At 44.2% G+C, this 24669-nt stretch overlaps 1 protein-coding gene across 3 annotated transcripts in view; it reads left to right on the top strand.

Moving 5' to 3' along the window:
- LOC111862746 overlaps positions 1-24131 on the top strand; it is a 33569-nt gene extending 9438 nt beyond the window's left edge. For 2 of the 3 annotated variants that reach the window (XM_023848395.2, XM_023848394.2), the window contains exons 3-6: positions 15436-15588; positions 20184-20367; positions 21158-21324; positions 22036-24131. In XM_023848395.2, the coding sequence (XP_023704163.1) occupies positions 15436-15588; positions 20184-20367; positions 21158-21324; positions 22036-22293 (762 nt within the window). In that variant the 3' untranslated portion in view covers positions 22294-24131. Of the gene's footprint in view, positions 1-4913; positions 5586-15435; positions 15589-20183; positions 20368-21157; positions 21325-22035 lie in introns of those variants that run through there. The other variant, XM_023848396.2, reaches the window with a different exon arrangement.
- Positions 24132-24669: the final 538 nt, after the last annotated feature.

The raw sequence follows: 24669 nt of genomic DNA, 5'->3' as shown, positions 1-24669 counted from the left end.
GCCCACATACTCATTTTATAGGAGGGTGGGTTGGCCCCTTAACCGGTCTGGGCGCTGTGGAGAAGAGAAAAATCTTGCACATCTGTAGTTATACCAAGTGAGCTATCCTGACTCCAGTGAATTCAAGTAATGCTTGCTACCATTCAGATCAGAAATTTATCGCCTCGTGAGCTGTTTGAAAACGTAAAAAATCAGAAAATAAAAAAACTACAATTTTGCCTGTGCTTCTGCATGGGTACAAAACTTAGTCTCTAATATTAAGGGAGGAACATAGACCGAGGGTGTTTGAGAACAGGGTGCTGAGGAGAATATTTGGATCGAAGATGAATGAAGTGACAGGAGGTTGGAGAAAACTGCATAACGAGGAGCTTCATAGCTTGTACTCTTCTCCAAGTATAATTAGAATGATCAAGTCAAGGATGGTGAGATGGACAGGGCATTTAGATCTCGTGGGGAGGAAGAAGAAGAATGAATATAGGATTTCGTGGGAAAGCCAGAAGGAAAGAAAACACTAGTAGTACCTAGACACAGGTGGAAGGGTATTGCTAAAATGAATCTTGGAAAGGCAGGATGGGATGGACAGGATTGATCTGGCTCAGGCTGTTGTGAACACAGTATTGAACCTTGAGGTCCCATAATATTCTTGAGATGCTAAGTGACTGACGGCTTCCCAAGAAGGACTCAGTTCCATGGTGTCTGTTTGTTTAGAACCTCCTCTCAATTCTTTGTTATGAAAGACGTTTAAAAGGGGCAGTGTGGGAAACTGTAACACACAAACCTGTAAAGTAGGAAACTGTTTAGACGGAAATCTGTCTGAGACGGAAGCGATTTATGTGGAGATATATTTCGTTATAGTAAGGTACAAGCGCTAATGTCTGTGCGGTTGGCAGCAGTGACAGAAGCAGTAGTAGTGGTGTTACTGTCGTCAGCAACAGCAAGTTTACATTCAGCACAACTGCGGAAATTTACTGAGCACGAGTTGCTTCCGAAATGCGTAGGTAATGCGATATCGTTAGGTCAGGTCTCCGCGTTACTTCATTAACACTTGGAAGCATAAAATTCATTACACCAACATTAAAAACCTCAGTTGCCTCACGGGAAACACACTGCGTCTGCGTTAAAGACAAGAAGTTCTGAGAGGAACCAGTCACCTGCTTCCCTTCTGACTCGACATGGAGCACACAGAAAACGACGCCTTCAACAATTCTTCGTTGCTGTGGAAATATCTCCCCCCCCCTTGGTACTACAGCCCCAGTGGGCCGAGGTCTACCTCCATGAACTTCTCCGTTCACTTCGGTTTTTCTTGATTTTACACATTCGGTAGGACTCGTTCGGCGGGTGATCAGCTCGTCGCAAGGCCTCTACCTGTACACAAACTAAACATCCATGCTCTGAGTGGGGTTCGAACCCACGATCCCGGTTTCCAAGCGAGCGAAGACAGTATGTGCCTTAGACCGCTCGGCTACCGTGAACGGCTGGAAACATCTTTACCTTGCTGTTAGCTAGCAGTGATAGGGGGGTTCACAGACAGACTCATAGAACACGCGTGAAACAATTCTTACATTGTTACGTGTATTCGTGGCAGCGGGAACGTGATTACCAAGCCGTTGCCTAGCAACGGTAGGATGGATAAGCATACAGCCACATGGGATAATGGGAGGGATTTATGAAGGGCTCAGTTGCCATGATATACATACGGAGTTCCATAAATGTTGCTTCAGGGGTGAAGTAGTTAATACGTTGGGATTCAGAGACACACAGAAAGCATGGAGATCGCATAAGCCTACTTTCGTTTTTCAAAGTAGAGAAGTAGGCTACAAATAAGGAACAGAGGCTAGGAATGAAGTTTAGAGAAATATTTGTTGTTTATTCTGAAATTCATACGAAGCAAATAAACCGCGTTGGAATAACGCAGTGTTTTATGTTAAAGCGAGCAGTATCTGCAGTAACCACTGACCCCGCCAGCAGACGTCCACTAGAACACACACGTAGGAAGGGTTGCCGAATATCAGGGGAAACAGTCGTTACTTACGTTAGCCCAGAACTCACCAATCAAAATGTAATAACCTAAAATTTCGTTACATTTATCTTATTATTTAAGCATTAATTTTACAATATGGCTGGCTCTGTGAACACAGAAATTAATGTCACCATCTGCTGAGATGTGACGCCGTATGTTTTTGTAGGTACCATCTTCACTATGCTACAAACCAGGAGGTCGCAGTTTCGATTCCCGATGAGGTCACTGGATTTTTCAGTTCGGCCAGAGCCAGAGTCAGAGTTAAAGTCACTTTACGACTGGCGATTTACCGCCAATCAGTTCGTCTTGGCGACAAGCCCCTTGAGACTCACGACCAGTAATTTTTTATTTTCTAACTGAACATTTGCAGTCATAGACCTCATTTACCATCTTCTCTAACGAGAGGTTTGGTCTGTCGTTTTCAACTGCTGCTGGTCCTCGCCAGCGCAATTATTTTCAGGTCCATGTCCCGGAGGACTCATGACCACATTTTACTGTCTGAGATTTGAGACTCCCCAAACCTGGCGGCCTAGGTCCCCGTGGTAATGTCCCCCAAGAACAGGGTGGCCCGGATATACCCCCGGTATTGGGTTCCCTTTTCGTCTCCTTCTACTCCTCGCAGGGCCTCCAATCTCAACTGGTTATAACATCTCGGCATGGACCGCATAGAAAACACTGCTCGTCATTATTGTAGTTCAATCTTTTCTGTAGGAACATGTTTGTTTGCGAAGCCGTTACTCGGCAAAAGCGCTTGTATATTTGCTTATCTCGCGGTCGTTGCCCAGCAACGGGTCTACATGCTACAATATGAATAGTTCATTATAAAGTTATAAAAGTAAAGCTATGTCTGCAGTAGGCTGTGGAGGCATATGGGGTTGTGAGACATCGAGACTCCAACATTTTCTAGACGATCAGCTCACAGATAGCGGTGAGGTTTTCAGCCTTACGCACCGGCCTCCCTTTACCCGCATGAAGGTTCCTGGTACTTATTTCTGTTAGAGGCTGAGTCGACCCCAGGGCCATAGTAGGGCTGGAAGGATTAGGTTCAATTGAAATGTCTAAGGACCTCATCGGGAACCGAACTCGCGACCTTCCGGGATGTGGAATGCTGCAAAAAGTGGTTAGTCACTACCGAAATGCTCTGTTTGTAGTGTGGAGAAGAGACTGTGGATAGACGCGGATGGTGAGTCACGCTTCATTCCAAGATTGGGAACAGGGGGTTCCCCGTCACAGACCGCTCGCACTTCTAGTAAAGGTCTGTAGGAAAGAAGGAAAATCGTTGGGAAATGATGAGGGTAATGAGACGAAATTAGGATATTTGTGTTATGAGGAAGGGAAAGAATTTGGGCAGGATCTTTACTGAGTTAAATACAAAGTTTTCTAATAATATTGGGAAGTTTGTATTAAGTGGGATTATGATTTTAATGCTGAGATGGCTACTTTAGGGTAGAATTTTGATGTTAACATTGGGATTGAATTTTTTGGTAATATTGCGAGGGCCCCTCGTTGGTGTCTCCACCTTATCGTGGTGAGGGTGTTTGAGTATGCCAAGGACCCTGAGAGCTATACCAGCGGTAGCGTAGCTACTGGCAGGGCCTCCCTTGCTGGACAGGTCAAAGGGTAGGCATCAGACGAAGAGAGACACCGAAAACAGATGCCGGAAGCAGCGTCATCAGCGGCGACTTGAAGCACAGAGAAAATGATGCTCGAGATGGTTCAAGTTCGTATAGCAACAGGCGTGACCAGAGTGGTTTGAACGGCTGTTGTACTGCGATGTGGAAAGCAAATGGAAAAACTACCACATTATCACTATTCCTGGATAGTCTCTTTCCAAAAACAGAAGATCGCATTAAGTGGAGAAACTGTTTTGGAAGAGGCTGTGGACCTGTCATCTGACAGATTACTGATGAATGAATGAATTGCGAGGGCTCCTTTAGGATTATATTTTTTGTTAATATTGGGAGGGCTATTTTAGGATTGAATTTTTTGTTAATATTGGGATGGCTACTTTAGGATGGAATGTTGATGTTAATATTGGGGGGGGGGCATTTAGGATTGAATTTTTGTTAATATTTGGAGGGCTACTTTAGGGTTCAATTTTGACATTAATATGTGGAGGGTTTTTTATGGTTGAATTTTTATGTTATCATTGGGAGGGCTCCATGTGAACCTTGCAGTGAAACTTAGAATTTAGGTACGAATTAAGCATTTGCTCAGGCACAATAGATCACTGTGGTCGCGGTGCAAGGGCCAGGAAGGCCCACCCCTTATACATTCATCCAAGCATTTGCTCTCTGACCAAAGAAAAGCAAAGAAAATCTTACGAGAGCTGGACTCTCGCAAGAGCTTCCGCATGTTGTCTTGTAACCTGCTGTCCGGCACTGGAGCCCAAGGTTTATCTAGCACTATTTTAAAGCGCAGCTCGTACCTCACAGAAAACTTATTGCGCCCCCATCAATAAAACGACTGGCTATTGCTGCTTAGAGAAATAGCCGCTCTTTTACTGCGATATTCATAACTAAGACACAAATACTGTATGTCAACAAAATGTAAATGTTTAAATGCTGAAGCAGGTGGTAACTATAGTAACCATTAACATTTTCAGAGTGTCAGTGTGTGACATATTGAATGAACTGTACTGTGTTCGAGTGGGGTACATTCACACGCCTCGGAACAATCTGAAAGCGCGACAGACGGACAGAAGAAGAGCCCAACCGCAGCGCACCAAGTGAATGAGAGCCCAGCTGCAGACAAATTATCCTACGCTCAGACCTACACCACTCCATCGCATGGTCTGTCGTGCACTTTCAGTGGGAGGGGCGATTTGCATTTAGGAGAGTAGGGGGACGACACAGACAGACAGACACAGAGGCGATGTAGGTGGGTGGAGGAGCCCACTTGCACGGCGCGCACAAGTGCTGGGCATGCTGGCCGTGTATATTGTTGATGGCAATCAAAATGGCCACAACAGTGAGCAACGTGTAGTTGTTCTCGGAGAGGTCAGACGCTCCTTGACCGACGGTCAGCCATGAGAGGAAGCACCGCCGGTATATCTGATGCCTTCAAAGGCTCCAAAAGGAGCCATTACAAGTTCTTGTCCATCGTCGATACATTGCTGTCTGCGCTTCTGGTTTCTCCTGCCGTTGTCGGATACTGGCGCGGTACTTGGATGGTCATGGATCACTACGTGTTTCCACACCAACACATTTACAGTTCGTGGGTGTCGGCTGCTATCGGTTACCTTGGACACATCATATTCACGCTGATTCAGACACCGATGACCAGGTGTTTCCACCCCGACCACCATAGACTCTCCTATTACATCGCGTCTCGGATCTACACAGTGCTTTTCGGATTCGTCTGCGTCAATTCGTGGCGTGGTGCGTGGAAGTTGCTGGACCACCATACAGGATACGACGCTGTTTCACTTCTGGGCACCACGACGTTCAGCGTCATCGTTCTGGCAGCCATGAAGACGCTGAGGAACATCTCGGCGCCGCCATTCTCCATAGCAGTGGACTATTGTGATGGATATTTCTTGGTTCCCACTATGTTTCGCGTGTCGGTGAGTTGCGCTACACAGATAAACTTTCAGAGCATAATGGTTACTATACGTACCACCTGCTTTAACATTGAGAAACTGTGAACTCTACCCACAGCACATTTTTTCCCCCTACACGGAGTTAACAGATTTTTCTTTGTAACAGAGATGCAGTGTGTTTTCTGTCAGAGAGAAACTGATGATGTAATTAATATTCGAATGAAATTCTGGGCTTAAAGAGCTAATAAAATTAACATTGCTGTAGTCCGGTCTATGACGCCGTTTAATCAAAGTAGATATATTTCAAATTTTAGAAGGAACTTGCTTCAATTGTTTTCAGAAAAAAATTTTCTACACTAGGTTACCAGATTCATATGTAACGTTGGTAACTGCTGCTTCCAAGTTCACATTACGCCCCTCACACTTCTATCCTTTGGATGGAGGCAGCAGGCTTTTCGAAACGTTAGTAACGCGCTCATTATACCTGCAGCGTGGTTCTCATTATTCTTTTACCGTAAGATTAGTGACAACTTGGTTCTCTTGAAGGCTGCTATCGATCTACCAAACTGCACGGAATCACATCCCACAACAAGCACTCTTCATGTACACAGCCGTCAGAACAGCAGATCTCAAGTTAATTGACCAGTTCGTGTGAGAAGGCGCCCGGCTCACAAAGCAAATCACGCGAGAGCTAAAAGCAAGCCGTGCCCCATCATTCAATCTGTTTTCGTCGTCAGACGAGACCACATGTCGTCCTCGTAGATGCGTTACACGAACCGGAGAAAATCTCAGATTACCCAGAGTGCAGTAAACCCTCGATAATCCTGATTAAATTGGGAAGGTCTCCGGATTGATGAAGCGAAAGATAGCTCGAAAAGACAAAAAGAAACCTTAGAACAAAAATGACTGGAAAATTTAATAAAATATATAGTGCAAATTATTCGGGACTAAGTGACAATTCGGGCATGCACTGTCTTCGCTCGCTCGGAAGCTTGGATCGTGGGTTCGAATCCCACTCAGGGCATGGATGTTTGTGTGCGTTTTTCTGTGTTTGCCTACAGGTTGAGGCCTTGCGACGATCTGATCACTCGCCCAAGGAGTCCTACCGAATGTGTAAGATCTAGAAAAACCGAAGTGAGCGGAGTTCATGGAGGTAGGCCTAGGCCCACTGGGGCTGTAGTTCCAAGGGGGGGGGGAAGTGACAATTTATATTAACGGAGGAAAATGTAGCCCTAAAAGCAAAACAAAAAAAGAAAAAGAACAGAAATAAATGGCAAATTTAATGATATGAGAAGTGCTGATGAAAATGAATAGAAATGTTACTATAGAGCCTTTATTTGATAACTGTGAAGAACACTACATATATTCATCGACAGAAGACTCAGAACGTGATAATGCAGGTTTCAAGAAACTGTCAAGCTTTGTCCCAACAGAATCATCTGCCTTCCTAAATGTCACGAGTCTTTTAATGTATGTAAACAGAATTTTTTATTTTTCATATTTCGATCAGAATTATCACATATCCGAATTAACTGTAACCGGATTAACGAGGATTTACTGTCATAATTATTTTAAACAATAATAAAATACATGGAAGTTCTAGGTTAAAACGCGAAGCTTTTCTGAGAGAACCCGACGTTTCGGAGAAAAATATCTTGTGAAAGTCAAGAAATAAACTCTCTCCGAAGTACAAGCCCTTATAGCCCAGAGGACAGAACCTCAACCCAACAAGCTTCATTCGCTCTTATGTTGATAGGCTCTGAAATCCAGTGTGGGGTACAAGAATATCTAGCTTCAAGATACTCATATAAATAAATAGAATGATATTCTATGGGACAAATATCTAGATATCTATAAAGATTCCTGATGCAGGCCAAATGAGTTAGTGTCATGCTGAAAAAAAATCATTCTGATCTGTTCATTATGGCCCTTATACCGTGACATTTAGTAGGTTTAACTAGTTAGAAGTGGTTTGAATCCAGCAACTTAAACTTGCAGATATGAACACCAAGCTATATGAACGCCCCCGCGCATGCCCACACGTGCCTCCGCACTTTCCCAAAGCCGTGTGGCTCAGCAAGTGTAAAGTTTGTTTCAGGCACACTTCAAAAAGTAAAAAATTACTAAAGCTGTGCCTGTCCCTACGTAAAAGTGCCCCATGCAAGCAAAATTCGGCATGGCAGATGCGCTTAATTCATGTCTGCCAATTCATTTGCCTATTTTAACTTCAATGTCACTCAAGCTTCTAAAGAAATCCGTGACAATATTTTGAGAGCCCTTACACAGACTTTAACGTAGAGCACTAACGTTAAAGGTGCGCATGTTTAATTAAATTTTACTTATTTCAAGGATAGTTTTGCTTAGCGGTCTCTGGGTAGTTAAACAGTTTTAGTCCTCACTGTGCTTCATATGTGTACTAACGCGTGTAAATTGAATTTAATTCAGCTAAACCTTGGCTTTACAAAGGTTTGTGTTTTGAACAGAGATACGTACCTATGTCATTACCATAACCGTTTCAACAAAATCTATGAAAATTTTATTGTGATGCAGATTGTCTTATAAGGGCACGCGGTAACGTAGTCAGTTGAGGCACTATGCTGCAAGCACGAAGGTCGCGGCTTCGGTTCCCGATGAGGTCAATTGATTTTTCAATTGACTTAATCTTTCCAGCCGCACTATGATGCACGGTTCGACTCAGCCTCTAACAGAAATAAGCACCAGTAATCTTCCTTTGGGTAAGGGCGGTCGGCGGGTAAGGCTGACCTCACCGGCATCTGTGAAACGATTATCTAGAAAATATGGGAACCTCGACGTCTCAGAACACTATGGGCCTCCACGGACTGTTAGAGGAATAGCGTTTTTTTTTTACTACAGCTATTAGTCTTAGCATTCGGTGCTTCAGTCGGTAACACAGGAAACATCAGTTACCTAGAACACTCGTCGCGTGTATGGCAGAGAGAGAGAGAGAGAGAGAGAGGCCGGCGATGCGTAACGGTGGGAATGGACAAAAGGAAATGGATTATCGAGAAATATATACGCGGTAGCACACAGAATTCTAAGCAGCAGTAAATTTCATATAAACGCGTGGCCTCTCTGGTAGGCTCCCTGTACTGAAGAAGACTGTGATGTGCAATATTTCAGGCACAAAAGTCAGAAGAATTTATAATGTATTGATGCAATTAGAAGGATTGGAACAAGCAAATAATTTCACACTTCCGCAGAAATCGAACTAAGTAGTTCCATGGAGCTGAGCCCTTCTTGAGAAGACGCCAATTGTGCAGCTACACAAGAACTTCCCAGCGTTTTATGGAACGCTAAAGTTCGTTACCTGTTCACAAGAGCCCTCCACTGGTACCTCTCGCGAACAAGAACAATCCAGTCCATGCCACCGCATCCTGTTTCTCTAAGATCAATTTTAATATTATCTATACACCTACGTCTTGGTTTTCCTAATGGTCTTCTTCCTTCCAGTTTCCCCACTAAAATGTCATATGTATTTCTCTTCTCCCCCACTCGTGCTACATGCCCTGCCCACCTCATCCTCCTTGACTTGATCATTCTAATTACACTTGGAGAAGAGTACAAGTTATGAAGCTCCTCATTATGCAGTTTTCTCCAGCCTCCTATCACTTCATCCCTCTTCGGTCCAAATATCTCAACACCCTGTTCTCACACACCCTCAGTCCATGTTCCTCCCTCAATATCAGAGACCAAGTTTCACACCCATACAGAACCACAGGCAAAATTATAGCTTTGCGTTTTCTAATCGTAATGTTTTTGGACAACAGACGAGAAGACAAAAGCTCTGGACTGAATGGTAGCAAGCATTACCCGAGTTTAATGTCCTCTTAATTTCCTCCTGAATCAGGTTTTGATTTGTTATCGTCGTTCCCAAATATTGCAGAAGGCTAGTGTTTGTAAAATTGATTCTGACGCGTGAAATGTTAGAAATCAACAACAGTTTAATTTTTAACCTATAATCCATATGAAAAACCGAACACCAAGATTTCTTTCCTCGACACTGAGCTTTACTCACCGGCGCTGCCAGGAGCTAAAGTACAAAATGGTGGCCCATCAGTAAAGGATTCGAAAGGGTTTAGAAGGCAGTGACCCGATCTAGACACTGCCCCTTCATTTTTGGAGGGACGCAGTGAAACAAAGAAAAACTATCATTGAAGATTATCCGATGTTCCCAGGTGGGTTTCGAAAGGGGCAGCTCACGGCCATAGAGCTAGATTGCTGCTCCTGGGCTAACTGTTCGCTTTTCGTTCTTAGCATCGCAAAGTGTAACAGGTAAATTGAAATAACAACAACACTCTTCTTCATTTCAAGGTATGGACAATTTAGCCTGTTCCGACCTCATACACTCAGTCCATCTTTTGCAAGGCCTACCTTGGTCCCAAGCGTTCTTATAGTCTGTATTGCAGAATCTGTCTCGGTAATTTTTCATCAGTCGTTGCATCTGCATTTGCCCATTTAAGTCGCTATTCATTTCTTTCATTTTACTTTATTCCTCTTAACTGAACCACAGGCTTTCCTGAAGTCTACGAACAGCTGATGTACTGTCTTATTGTACTCATATTTTTTCTCCGATATCTGACGAATGCAAATGATCTGATCTGTAGTTGATCTGTTACGTCAAAACCCACACTGATGATCCCCAATAATTTCATCTATGTATGGACTTAACCTTGAGAGAAGAATATTGGATAAAATTTTGTATGAAGTTGATAGCAGTGATATCCCCCAATAATCACTACAGTCAGTTTTATCACCCTTCTTGTGAACTGGTACAATAATAGATTCCTTCCACTGATCAGGCAATTTTTCCTTGTTCAAAATAGAATTAATTATGTAAGTTTTGAGGTTTTCACGGCGATGACTATGAAGAAAATCGTCTTCTGGGTTTAGGCACCGTGTATTCTTCGTTTTGGCCGACGTTTCGGAGGAACGTAGCGCCCCCATCTTCAGAGCAGTTGAATGGCTTGGAATGCAGAGAGCAGTAGCTGTAGTGATAGGATGTGAAAGGTGCTGCTTATATACGAATTATGCAGGATGGTTGATCCATAAACTAATTAATTCTTAGAATTAATTAGTTTATGGATCTCAGAACGTAATATTTAGCCTCCTCCTTCAATAATTTCTGCCGAAATTTGATCGCTACCTGGCGATTTATACCGTTTCAATTTTGCAATAGCATTTTCAACCTCAAAAGGGCTGGGATCGGGTACTAACGGCTCAGCTCTATGTATTTCTGTCTGCCTAACCACTTACCCTGTGTACATTCAATAACTGAGAGAAGTAGTTCCTCCACCTATTCAAAATGTTGTGGGAATCTGCAAGCAGATCACCATTCTCATCCTTCACTAAGTTACTGCTAGGCTGGTAACCCCTCTTAAAGTCATTTATTCCTCTATACAGGTCTCTAATGTTCTTGTTCTTACTGTTCATTGCAAGCTCATCAATTTTGTCTTTCAGATATCCCCTCCATTTGTTCCTGAAATGCCTGCTGGTTTTGCGTCTTATATTGTTCAGATTATCCCCATTTAACTCACTTGGATCCTGTAACCACTTCAATTTAGCTTATTTTTTTGGTCTAGTAATTCTGGTCAGCCTTTTTCGAATCATGGATTATGTTTCTTCAGTTCATAATAACCTAGACTCTCCTTGGCAGACATTTTTATATTCTTTCCAATAGTTTCCAGAGCTCCATTAATAACACCGTCCTGAACGAACATGCCCTATACACACTCCTAACTTTCCAAATACCAAATCTCATATCCATTTTCTTTGCCTTAGGCCGTTTGTCCATAGAATCCGCCCAGGTCCGAGGCTTCTTGTGATCTTCCGTAACAAACTTACTTTTACGTTGGGTTGTTAGCCTCACGCGCAACCCCCAAACTGGAGAACCACTCATTATCGGCTGTCCGCGACTGCTTATTCAATATATTCGCAGCTCTCCTTCATACCTACACGGCGTCTCCTCTATCCGCAACCCGAGGACGCGCCATGCCGTGGTGACAAGGGACCCACCTAACACACAGGTTAAAATGTTAAAGTCTTGTGTAGTGGTTTGTGCCTATTTCCTTTATAATGCGGCGGTCTTGCGAATTATGTCGCTATCTTCCCTTGTGTTCTGGTCATTGTAAAGTTGAATTCGTATTATAATCTTGTGCCTGAAATTCGGGTTATGTTCCACTACTATCTATAGGTATGCGTTGTTATGCTCTTCGATTTTTTCTTTGTTCTTGTGCATTGACCTTGTTGTAAAAGATGTCAAGGGATGAAATATCAGAAAATAAAGGTTAATCTAGAAATGATTATGGCCCAAAACGCCGGCACGCGATGTAAACAGTGTAAATATACACATTAATTGTGGCGATTAAAACAAGCAATAAATTATTCAGCCACCCGCGATATGACGCTGCAACACGAGCACTTCTTAGTTCCGTATTTGTCTCTCATTTGCTACAGAGTGGTTCATAAACATGTTCCGGGGTGTTTACTTCCAAATGTGGCAATGGGCGAAAATAAAGTAGGACGCTTTAAAAAATAAACAAATAAATTATTTGATGAAGCTAAGGATTTTGAAAGATTGGGAAACCAGAATATTTTCCCGGTAGTGACACGTATTTTTCTCTTCACCACAGCCTCCAAACCGTCTGTGTGACATACTTGGTTTCGGTAGGTACCGGAGTTCGATCATCATGGGTGAAGTAGCCCGGACATGAAGTTAATCGCCGCCAGCGAGTGGTGGGGGTATTTTAATGTGTTCTCAGTATCGAGGGCTGTACAGTTGCGATGAGAAGACTAATTGGAGTCAAGCCGCCATGGCCTACTTATTCATTAAATATCCTGGCGCCCAAGTTCAGAATATGTGGCACTGAACCTTAGCTTCCTCACACTTCTTAGTGCTGTGATGCTAGGTTAAGCACAGGGACTCCATCTTATCTTTCATTCGCAATATTAGACAATGTTGGTCACTAGGCTGGACCTTTTAACCAGCGAGTCAAAGACAAAACACTGTCACGTGCTAGAGTGTGAATATAGACCGGGGTTGGATTGATAATCAGCTTTACTGAACCCTTAAATAACTCGTGACTACACTTTATAAATCACTACTACACTCAGACAAGTGTTCTTTGTCACGGTCTTCACTCCGCTGCTTGGTAGCGGCTTCCAACAGTTTACCGTCCTCGGGTTCCGTCTCCAGCGGCTGGCATCTTTCAACTGTAGCTCCTGACCTAAACTAATTGGTTACCAACTGCTGACCTTACTCACAAGTCAAAGTCAAAGTCACATTGCGACTGACGGTCAGTCAGTCAGTCAGTCTTGGTGCCGAGCCCAGTCTGTGGCTTATAACCACGTATGTATTACTGTTTGACAGTTTCGGTCTTGTTTCTGTGGGGCGCCCTTTCTGACGATAGGACGGGTCTGTCTTTTGTCACAGTCATTGTCTGCAGTAGTAAGTCATTTGTCATAATGTAAAGAATATTTACATTTTACATGTTAAACATGTAAATAAATGTATGTAAAATATATACAGGTCTCTGTTAGTCCAGGCTCAGTACAGCAGATTATGCCCTATTTCTAGTAGCTTTCGCTACGACAGTCCACTCACTTGAACGGTCGTATGCTTGACTCCTCACTCACAACGCACAATCGACTTCTTATGTAGCCTCGGCACTGACCGCGTAGAGAACATCGCTCCTTAATTAATCCATTGTTGCGTGATACGAATCTGTTGCCTAGTAACGGGCGTGTTTGCAGGGACGTTTCCTAACAAACGGCTGTCTCTGTTAGGTTCACAGTTCTTGCCCTGAGTAAATATGCCACGGTACACAAAAGGGACTCAAACTTGTATAGGGCCCAACAATAATGTACGAGTATTTAATTGACAAAAGTTATTTGACTTATAAAAGATTTGGTTCATGATGATTAAAAATCTGCAACGTCGCTTTTATGGAGGCACGCGGTAGTGTAGTTGGTTGAGGCACTATGCTACAAGCCGGAAGGTCTCGGGTTCGATTTCTGATGAGGTTATTGAATTTTTCAATTGACGCAATCCTTCCAGCCGCACTATGGCCATGGGGTCGACTCAGCCTCTAACAGAAATGAGTACCAGGAATCTTCCGGGGGGGGGTACCTCCGCTTTTAGTCCTTTCTCAGGCAAAATGAGCGGCATTGGCAGTTCGGGCTATTCTCCTACGCCTGGGGCTCGCCCCTGCGTTCCATCGCCGTGGACGCATTTCTACACATCCAGTTGAACGCTAACGCTACGTGACGCTGGCAGAGTGGGGACACGACAGCCGGATGGAACTTGATGGGTCGATTGGTTCCCCTAACGCATGCCTCAACATCTTTTCAACAAGTACAGTGCTTTTCGTCTATACTATACTTTGAAACTAAATTATCGGCTTCAAATTTATCTTTCGGCCTCGTGGTCTAAGGCGCATGATGTCTCAAGACATCCTCAACATGGGGATCGTAGGTTCGAATCCCTACCCCTACGGCATGACGCAATTATCTGTGTTTCCCTGTGTATTTAGAAGTTCCCAATGGGCAATCCTCCACTTAGGGAGTTCTGCCACACGACGAACAACACCGCAAAAGTGTTCTACCTAGGGAACCATGACTGGTATGTTAGTATCCGTGGTCAATAAACTGCTTCTAAGAATAGAAGATAATTTGAGAGATGGAAGCTGTATTTCCCTGGACTGGATTCAGTTCGTGAATCAGAGAGACCTGGCGTTAGGAGTTACGTAGTAAAAAGGTCACGCCATAGCTCAAGCGGTTAGTCGCTGGCTTCCCACCGCGGCGGCCCGGGTTCGATCCCGGGTCTTGTCAAGTTGGATTTGTGGTGGACAAAGTGGCGCTGGGGCACGTTTTCTCCGAGTACTTCGGTTTCCCCTGCCAATCTTCATTCCACCAATTGCTCCACAACCACCCTCACCAATCATCTTGGGCTGGTACAATAGGCCAGATGTGGCCGCAGTACACGGGACTTAGTCCCACCCCACTAGTAATAGAAAAAAAATACATAGTAAAAATAAAAATTCAAAGTTGAAATTCTGGCCCAGAAAATACGCTCAAACGTATCAGTTGTTGGCCACACCAACTAACATGACTGGGAATTTCCCTGCTTCTCCTCGATTACTCCTTCAATTATGCAACACCACTTTCTTCTGCATCCTTTCCAGTTCATTAATCACGAATATTAATTGATTCGGCACTGTAAAATATGGGTCACACACAGCATTGGTCGCCTGGTCGTGGGCATGCGGTGGCATAGTTACTAGAGGCACTACGCTACAAGCCGGAAGGTCGCGAGCTCGATTCCCGTTGATGTTATTGGATTTTACAATTAACGTAAAACTTGTGGCTACACTATGGCCTTGGGGTTGACTCAGCCTCTAACAGAAATAAGCACCAGGATGTTTCCTGGGGGTAAATGGCGGCCGGCGCTAAAGCTAACAACCTCATCTGTTAGATGATTGTGTAGAAAATGTATACGCCTCGACGTGTCACAACCCTATGGGCCTCCACAGCCTGTTACAAGGATGACTTTATTTCGATGGATGCTTGGGCAGGGGTGTCGCACTTATCAAGGTAAATCCAAAGAAATTCGGAGAACCCCTGTTACTTCGTCCACCGTGAAACCCATATGAAGTCACCTGGGAACGAACCCGAGGCCAGAGTTAAATTAATAGTGTCCGGGGCTCTCCCGAGCAGGAGGCAGGAACGGTATCCCCTCCACCGTTTTCAGCCTGTTTTTGTGAACACGAATCTGAGAAGTGTTTTCGCGTCTCGACAAGCTGAGCATTTGACATGCCCGATCTGTACTGTGGAGTTAATACATGTTCTTACCGTACAGGGTTCGAGAGAAGCTTCCCTGTACGTGCTGGATTGTCTCTTCAGCGTGCTCATTGTGGGCACCCTCGTCGTGTTCGTCTGGCGAGGCGCCTGGACAACACTCGACCTGTTTCTGTACCCGCACCACCAGGACCGCTCAGCGTGGACGTCGATGGTGAGTACCTCCTTCTGTGGCACGCGGTTGACTGCGTCCCTTCAGAGAATGAACAAGAAATTTGATTGGGATTGCTGGGGTTTTGGGTGCCTTCCCTGGCCTAGTAGTCTAGAAAACAGGAAACACCACAACGTTTCGGAAACTAGACCTGTTTAGGTCCTCAGGCGAGGGATGAGAGACTATTATGTTGGGTCCGTTGGAAACAGCTGAGATAAAGCACTGCATTGAACGTTGTGCTCTGTTGTTTTCTATAATACCGGACGATGGACAAAGTCCAAAGGACTCCGTAATCCTGAACGTTATACACCGACGTCAGAACCCTTTAGAAACTACAAAAAAGTGACATGCAAGTAGTAAATACGAGGAAGAATCAGTAAATAGATCATAAATCGATATAAAATGTAAAACATATGATATTGGAATCTGGGTGGAAAACAACATTTATTTCTCAATATATCCCCCACCAACATTCTTACACTTGTCCCACCGCTTTACACATGCGCCGAAACCCGCAGCATAGAAGTCTTTTGGCTGTTGTCTCAGCCACTTCCGCACCTCCGTTTCAACCTCTTCGTCATCAGTGCAACGTTTGCCACCAAGTTGTGAACCTCTTTACGCGACAAACACATCCCTCGGTAAACGGGAAACATTTCTTTATGAATATCTTTTGCCATGAGTCCTATTTTCCCACAAAAATGCGCACAACAGGACGTCGCTCTTCGATTGTACACACATCAAGTACGGCTGCCATTTTGACTACTGAAGCCAAATTCTGAACATATGCATACGCGTCTCATACCTAAACTGTCATGAAGATGGACTGTGCTGCTATCTAACGGAAAAAAACTCCGTGATTTTAGTCCGCAAGCGAACTATACCGACCGAGCGACCGAGCGACCGCCGCATGTCGACGAAGTTTGTGACAACTTTTGCGAACAGATGGTGTCGCGTGGTCAGCGCAGCGAATCCCCACGGTCGTTAATTTCGGATTTCTAGACCGGAGCCGCTATTTCCTTGAAATAGCTCCTCAGTTAATATCACGAGGCTGAGTGGACCCCGTTCCAGACCCACTACTACTATTACTATTACTATTATATTATTACTATTAGCTTACCCACAAATATCAGCAAAACATACCAAATTTCATTAAGATCCGTTTCGCAATTCTGGAGTTGCTTCATGCGCACCAACAGACGGCCACGCAACTCTGAAAGTGCTCACACGAAATATTTACGACGGATTCGTTAAACTCTGCAAACACAGTAGGCTTTATTCCATTCACTGTGTTTGCATTTCAACAGTATATCAAAGGTTTATGAAGAAAACACAGACATTACATTTTGTCTTCCGTGATGTGACGCCGTATAGTTTAATATAAAAATGTCAACTTTTGGGAGGAGAGTGCTGCTTCAGTCAGTGAGGTCACATCCCAGGACCAGGTCTCCTTAATGTCCAATACCGTATCTCAAATCACGTGTAAGTGCCAATATTCTTCTTGTAATATCCAAACTGTCTGCATTTCATCAAAATGCTATATTGTCTATCGTTACGGACCTAAGTCCATCCTTGTAAAGGAGCTAACAGTCGGTAACCACATCCACAAGCGCCCTATGTGCTTGCCCTGGAGCATATTGTAGCGTTCAGAGCCGTCGCTAAGCAACGACCGTGAGATTGACGGATATTCCGGGGCCGCGTCTCGGTAAACACGTTCCCGCGAAACAAACATCGGAACACCGCCCGTTGCTAGGTAGCAGTATCTTCATAATGCAACAGTTAGACTAAAGAATGGAAGAGCTATGTTCTTTATGTAGACCGTGTCGAGATGTTATAAGCAAGGGACAAGGTTAGCGCTTAGCGAGTTCTGTACGGGAGTCTGTGAAGAGAGGAGTCGACCCCGGATGCAGAGAAATAGCCACTGTTGGAGCCGCTAACAGGAAACGTCTACTAACAGAATAAGAACACTAGACTGTGTGCTATAGTGAACTGTAGTATGTGGATATAGCAGAGAGTGTTATATGCATTTGTAGTTACGCTCTGTAAGTGGTTTAAAATTCTATTTACCAACCCAAACCCCGTTCGTAGTCACACATACTACATGACAGTATATTTCTCCGAAACGTCGGTAAAATCCAGCCACCTCTGTGATGACTTCAAATCCAACTCATGTTTCACATTCGGAGGCTCCCAGTTTCAAAACTCGTCCTGGAAACTAGTTATTCTGACTGAAATTATTCGTTGTCTTCCTCAGTCACTGCATATATATACCGGGATTTTGCCTTAAATCAGGCTAAGACCAGTTCAGCACTCATTATCAAACCATTTTGGCGCCATATAATGCGAATAGCTGAAAGCGTCCTTAAATGAAGCAAGAATGGACAAATATCGCGCCCCTAAAGCAGGAAATGCAACTTCAGAACTGAAATGTAAAACACCTAATTCGTTGTCCTTATTAATGTCTGTATTTTTCTTGCAAACGTCTTGTGTTGTTACGTGCGGTCAATTCTACCGATACCAGACGTGCAGGCTGGGAGACCTTGCTTGCTCACTTGGACAATGTGGCGATTATCAAATAAAGAGACTTAGCCTCAATTTCCTGTACTAATGACGCACAGTTTGAGACGAATCGTGCCAAGGGCAGTTCGTATCATTGCCTTGAAGAAGCAACTGACTCGACTCTGTCTTGGATCGGTCGCCCTGATTGGCATTTGTCTGAAGAGGCTCCCGCCCGGTTGGCCCTGGGGACTCTCGTCCCTTAAAAGAAATTTAAGGGCTTCGAAGGAAACGGTTTGGTTTTGGAGTATTCAAATCGGGGAGGTCCTCGTGCAAGGGAACATCTCAGCATTTGCTACACAACAACATGTGGCTTGATGGCCGGCTGCAGGATTTTCCAGTCCGGCAGCTACAAGATGCAGAATTCTCCTCAGATTTCGAAACATGTGTGTTGTTGCTTTATCATCCGCGGCTGGCACAGTAGACCGAATAGTGGCCGACGCACCAAGTCTCACAACACTCAAAGAAACTAAAATATATACAGAAGAAATTGTCAAGTGTTCTTTTAGAATTCGTTGTGAAGCGAAAGTTAGTCTGTATCTTTTCTGTTGATTTAATGGCACAGAATTCTGTGCTTCGTTACGGAGAAACTGGCACAGCCTGTCTCCAAATCAAGTGCTGCAGTCCGTGCAGTGAGGTTACCAAGAAATCTAAATTCATAACTGAACTGCTTATCGATTCTTTTCTGGGCATAATTTCAACCATCTATCTATCTATCTATCTATCTATCTATCTATCTATCTATCTATCTACCTATCTATCTGTCTACCGGGTCTGGTCAAGTGGGATTTGTGGTGGACAAAGTGGCGCTGGGGCACGTTTTCTCCGAGTACTTCGGTTTCCCCTGCCAATCTTCATTCCACCAATTGCTCCACAATCACCCTCACCTATCATCTGGGGCTGGTACAACAGGCCAGAAGTGGCCGCAGTACAAGGGACTTAGTCCCACCCCACTAGCAATAAAAAAATCTATCTAATGTACCTAGGCTCTACAGCCTTTTGTTGGCCTTTGGCCGCTTTTTTAGTTCCTTCATTTTTTACACAGTCGGTGGGACTCCTTGGACGAGGGTTCAGCTTGTAACTAGGCCGCTATCTGAACACAGAACAGCACAAAAACAGAATAAACGCACACAGACATTTATACCTTAAGTTGGATTCGAACCCACGATCCCAGTGTTTGAGAGGGCGAAGATATTTCATGCCTTAGATCGATCATGATTTCCAGTAGTGCGGATGTAGCACGATAGAGCGCCACTGTCTTCAGTAGAGACGAGTAGGAACCCTTGTTTCCAACAAACTGAATTTGCAACACAGAAATACATGAAGTAAGAGAACGGGGGTTTTATTGTAGGAAAATACTTGGGTCATTCAGAGCCACTGTCACACTGAGCAACACTGAGGGCTTCCAACCGTGAGATACACGTGTTCTACAGCTTCGTTTCGCTATACGCTCTCCCTCATTGGCCACTTAAAGTCATATCAACAGAACCGTCTAGTGTTCAGCAAACCGTACTTCTTATTTCGGAAGTCCTGGGCTCAAATCTCAGCCCGGAAATTGGCAACGTCATTAAATTATTATTTTACTGGGCACATCCACGAATTTATTTGGACAGTACTGGAACTTCAAATTAGAGCATGACCATCAGCCCCCACAACACTTCCATTCATTCTTCAGTAATCATTCTGCCTTTCCACGCCATGTAGTCTGAAGTACTGAAGGCTTCTAAGGCACCGCTGACTCGTGCAGAAGACTGTAGTACACTTGAACTCCACAAGGACTTCAGAATCATTAGTAAGATTTAGGCGCAGTACAAGACATCTGAATCTTGAAAAAAATTTAATGAATTTCTCGGGACTGACACCGTGTAGTGTGGTAGATAGATACTAACTTTAGTGAGGAGCTCCATTTTCAGAAGCAGCTCTCACTCAAGTTCATCCGAGTTTTTGTAACTATCCACCAGACTGCGCTTCGTCGCATCCACTGTAACTAGTAACCTCTGTCGGACGAAAGAGAAACACTGCATAATTCTGTTTCTGGTTTGCAGGGCCTGGGTTATGCTATCGTGCTCCTCACCTTCAGCCTGCAGACTCCACTCAAGAGCCTCTGTGGACGTCTGGAGGGCTTCTGGAGAGTCTGCGTTGTCGATGTCTATTTATTTTTCTCTTTCTGCGGCACCGTGAATGTTTGGAGAGGAATCTGGATGCTACTGAACATCTATTTCCTGCCAGGTAACCTGAGTAGAGAAGCAAGAAATTTGAAGAGATCGAGTACGAGTCGTAATGACGACAGTTAAATGAGTGTTCCTGTGAGGACACTGGCCTAGTTGGGTCTCAGTCACTGAAATGCTGCCAGTTACGCTGAGGCTGCTGGCTCTTAAAATTTGACAAATAAGTCTCATAATTATGTAAGATTTGAGGTTTTCACGGCGGTAACTGAAGAAAACAGGCTTCCNCACGGCGCCATATCCCAGAAGACTGCTTTATTCAAGCCTCCCAATTTATCACCACCCTTCAACTGTTCTAACTAAACTTTCGTTAGCATATCCCAGATTCCTCAACTTCGCTAATTGTCCCATCCAGCTCACGCCGAAAATTAATTTGAATAATTTAATAATATTTGGCACGAATTATGGAGCTCCTCGATTCCAGTTTCCCTTCCAGCCTCCCATTATTTCCGCTCTTTCATGTCCGGACACTCACCTCATCTCTTCTTCTCAGAAATCCTCAGTCCATATTTTCTGTGAGCAAATTAGAGATCTACTTTCACCTCGTGCACACAAATCCACATCAAAGTATTTTCAGTACTCAGAGAACAGACCTGATACGCTGAAAAAAAAAAAACTACTCGCTCTTTCGTGACCTACTACGGGTCAACGCTGAGCAGTTCTTTGCTGTGCTAACCATAAACTGCAATTTCAGCAGTTTATATGTTACAAGAACTTTACGCAGAGAGAGAGAGAGAGGCCAATAATTTAGGTGAGCCACTGAAAGTGACGTGTGTGGCTGTTCGTGTGCACAGGCAACCCCGAAGCGAGTTACTGGATAACCCACGCGGGGTGTCTCCTCTTTCTGGTGCTCATCAATTGCTCCAACTCTATCCTGGTGCGAGGGGTCTACATAGACGCAGAAGAGGAGGGCGGAAAATGCGTCGTTTTCCCATGTTACTACCTGCGCCTCTTCTTCCAGGTCAGTGGAGAGCAGAGGGGTGACTGCGCAACAACAATTTTGCCATGGTAACACGGTGACCACTGTTGTATCTGAGGTTCTCACTATTATAAAATGAATTGCAACACTGCAACACCATCCGGTGCCAGTTCAATTCTTCATTTCGGTCGGATTGAGCATCTTCAGAAGGACGTAATCAACTCTTAGGAAACCATTATTACAATGTCATTAATAACGTATATAAAAATTATACCCTGAAACAGCATGAGTACATAAGGTTGTTGGAACATTTATGAGTTATTATAACTAATTTATTTGCACAGTCAAGTATTTAAAGGTAAAGTTACAAAAACTGTTTGTTTACACTAGAACCAATGGTTCGTGTCTTGGTATTTCTTCTCATCAAATCTATGAGGACGTGGTTTCAATGTCTATAGTGTCGAGGCCCCACTGTGTACAGCAACACAAAGCGCTCTGCATAACTTGTGCTGTTATCTAAGTATAATTAGAATGATCAAGTCAAGGAGAATTAGGTAGGCAGGGTATGTAGAACGAATAGGGTGAAGAGGAATTCATATAGGATATTGGTGGGTAAGCCAGAAAGAGACCATTAGGAAGACCAAGACAGGTGGGTGGGTAATATTAAATTGGATCTTAGGGAGATAGGATGGGGTGGTATGGACTGGGTTGGTCTGGCTCTGTTTCTGAGAGCAATGATTCTTCTTTTTGCAGAACAAGAGGAAGGAGAAACTGCTGCATCTGCAAAATCAACAGCAGCAACAGCAACAACAGCAACAGCAACAAGGACAACAGCAACAGGAACAGAAGGTTCCGTTCCTTGCAACGACGGGGAAGCGGATAAATGAGACTGATACTCAAGCATCAGGATTTGTCACCCTGGATATGCAGCAACCGAACAGTGCGGCCAACCATCACGAACAAATTACCGCTTCGGGAATCCCGTTGCAGACACTACAAGATGTACCCTGAGTCTCTTCACACTGAACCGTGGGAAAATTGTCTCGTGGTTGGCAGTGAACTAAGCACATATTGCAGTTTGGAGAGTTAGGGTCAAAACCATCCATCACTAGGAATGAGATTAAACGTAAATATGGTGACTACAATTTCTGGAAAAGTGAACAGACGGAATGAAGGGAAGGAGGCAATATCTATGTCCTGAGAAATGTTGAACAAATCCTTAAAAAAGGACAATTCACGTCTCCTCCCCCTTCTTCTGTTGTTAGTTTGTTTCAGCAGGCAGACTGTCCCTCCAGGGTCCGTATTGTGTTGGTAAATGGTCTGGCTAAGCAGACATAGCAATCAGCTCTCGTTTTGAAAGAATGTGACAATGTGTAGTGGACACTTTGACAGAATAAGGAAATACGCCCGCGAAGTCTCATGCTGTCCGTTAAGTATTGCTGTCACCGGAGGCTGTGACACAGAAAGTTTGTTTCCGTTACACAGTATTCAGCTCCAACACAGATGAGCCGCAGCTCAGTGACAATTACTGCGCAAATGCGAAAATATCTGTATATTGTTACGTATTTAGGAGTGTGACTATACACGGGGTACGAATTTGATATTGGATTTATTGCCCACCTATACACATCCCTCGGCACTACAAGAATTACAGCGCTGTCACTAATCTCTACACTTAGAGATCGCCACAGCACCCCAGCCTTACTCACTGAAGAGCCGTTGTGTTCAAGAGAATGGACTGTCCAGAAACCCAAACGCAAAACAGAATCCTCAGAACTCTGAAAGCTTCTGTAAGCTAGTCTTTCATGGGAAATTACTAGACTTCCGAGAATTATCCATAATCACACATTTTCATTCTAAACTACGTTTCGGAGATCATATTACATCTCAGTCCTCAGGTAAAAACTCTGTTTGGACAATTCGACGGAACTAGGCTCTGTCTCCGGACCCAGGGTTACAGAGACCGGCTCTGTCGTTTGGGCTGAACAGAGTTTGTGTTTTACCTGTAGGACACAGACTCCAACCTCCGAAACGTCGTCACGAACATAAAATCAGAGAAAATGAGTAATGTACGAGAATTCTGGTTTCAGATCCCAAAGGGTGTATAACACTGAGAATTGCTGGGGTTCCTGAACGCTGTCCATCGTCTCATATTCTAAAATAAACTGGAGAATAACGTTTCGGTAACTGGATCTGTTTCCTTCCTCAGGTGAGTGTGGAGACACTCGCTCTGTTCGGCCTCAATCACTGAACAACACATGTCAGTGTAACTACAGCTTGAAGATACCTGAGACCAGGTATGGCTTCAGGTATTTATGCTGACATAGTCTGTCCAGTGATTGGGGTTCGCTTCTTGTAAGATCAGGTGTCTCCCCACTCACTTGAGAAAGGGAACAGGTCCAGTTTTCGAAATGTTGTTTCCTCCAGTTTTTAGAATGCCAGACGATGGACAAAATCCAAAAATCCAGTAATTCTGAGAGATTCAGGTCTTAATCTTTCGGGGTACTAATGACCAAAGTGACGATAGGAATCGCGAATGGGGCCAGCCGCAGTGCTCATGTTACCGAGCCCACTCAAAGGAAATAAACTCGCTGACTTCGTATTCAGCAATTCGCCAAACGTTAAACTGGAGTTATGAACGACAAAATTGGCTACGTTTTTAGGAAATTATCTCATTACAATAAAAAGTCTACAGTGAAAATTAAGAGCGACTACTTGTCTTATGTGATGCAACACCGTGTGGCCAGGTTGGTAGTTACCTATTTTTCGGAGAAGGTTGCTGCGTCCGTCTTCAGAGTAACCGAACAAGCCAAGCATCACAAGGATGATACAGATGCATGGCGGGAAACGACAGTAACTATGGCCCTCGGTAACAAACATGAAAATGGAAAAGAGTGTACAGGGGCATTTTCGAAGGTCAGGGTGAATATAAGAAACGGGAGCTGAGTTACCAAAACAAGAAGCAGAGGGAAAGCGGGAACGAGATTTTAGGGAGACAGTGGCTGAGTCACTCCTTCCACACACTGGCCCGCTCAGCTCCCTTTTCACTCACTGGCTCGCTCGCTCTGCTCTCGTTCCACTCATTGGCCCTCTTAGCTCTCCAATCCTGAGCCCCTCCCCGATGCCCGTACCACTCTTTCAACTCTGGGATTACCCTGAAGTCGACGGAAGTAGCAGATTCCTTCAAAATGTTTGGAACAATCTACCTGGCTACACGGCGTCGCAACCCAAAGGTATTAGTCGTAACAATCACCACCATGAGAACCTCAAGTCTCACAAACTGAAGAATTCCTGTGAGGTGAAAAATGTAAATATAGGCCAGTGTTGCGCGAAATTTCTCTTGCAAAGGGTCACATTGTCAGACCGATCTTTGACTTAAGGACTGCA

This window comes from Cryptotermes secundus, unplaced genomic scaffold (assembly GCF_002891405.2).
Source record: "Cryptotermes secundus unplaced genomic scaffold, Csec_1.0 scaffold5, whole genome shotgun sequence".
Taxonomy (NCBI): Eukaryota; Metazoa; Arthropoda; class Insecta; order Blattodea; family Kalotermitidae; genus Cryptotermes; species Cryptotermes secundus.
Note: the sequence above shows the minus strand (reverse complement) of the source record. Positions and strands in the feature narration are given on the sequence as shown.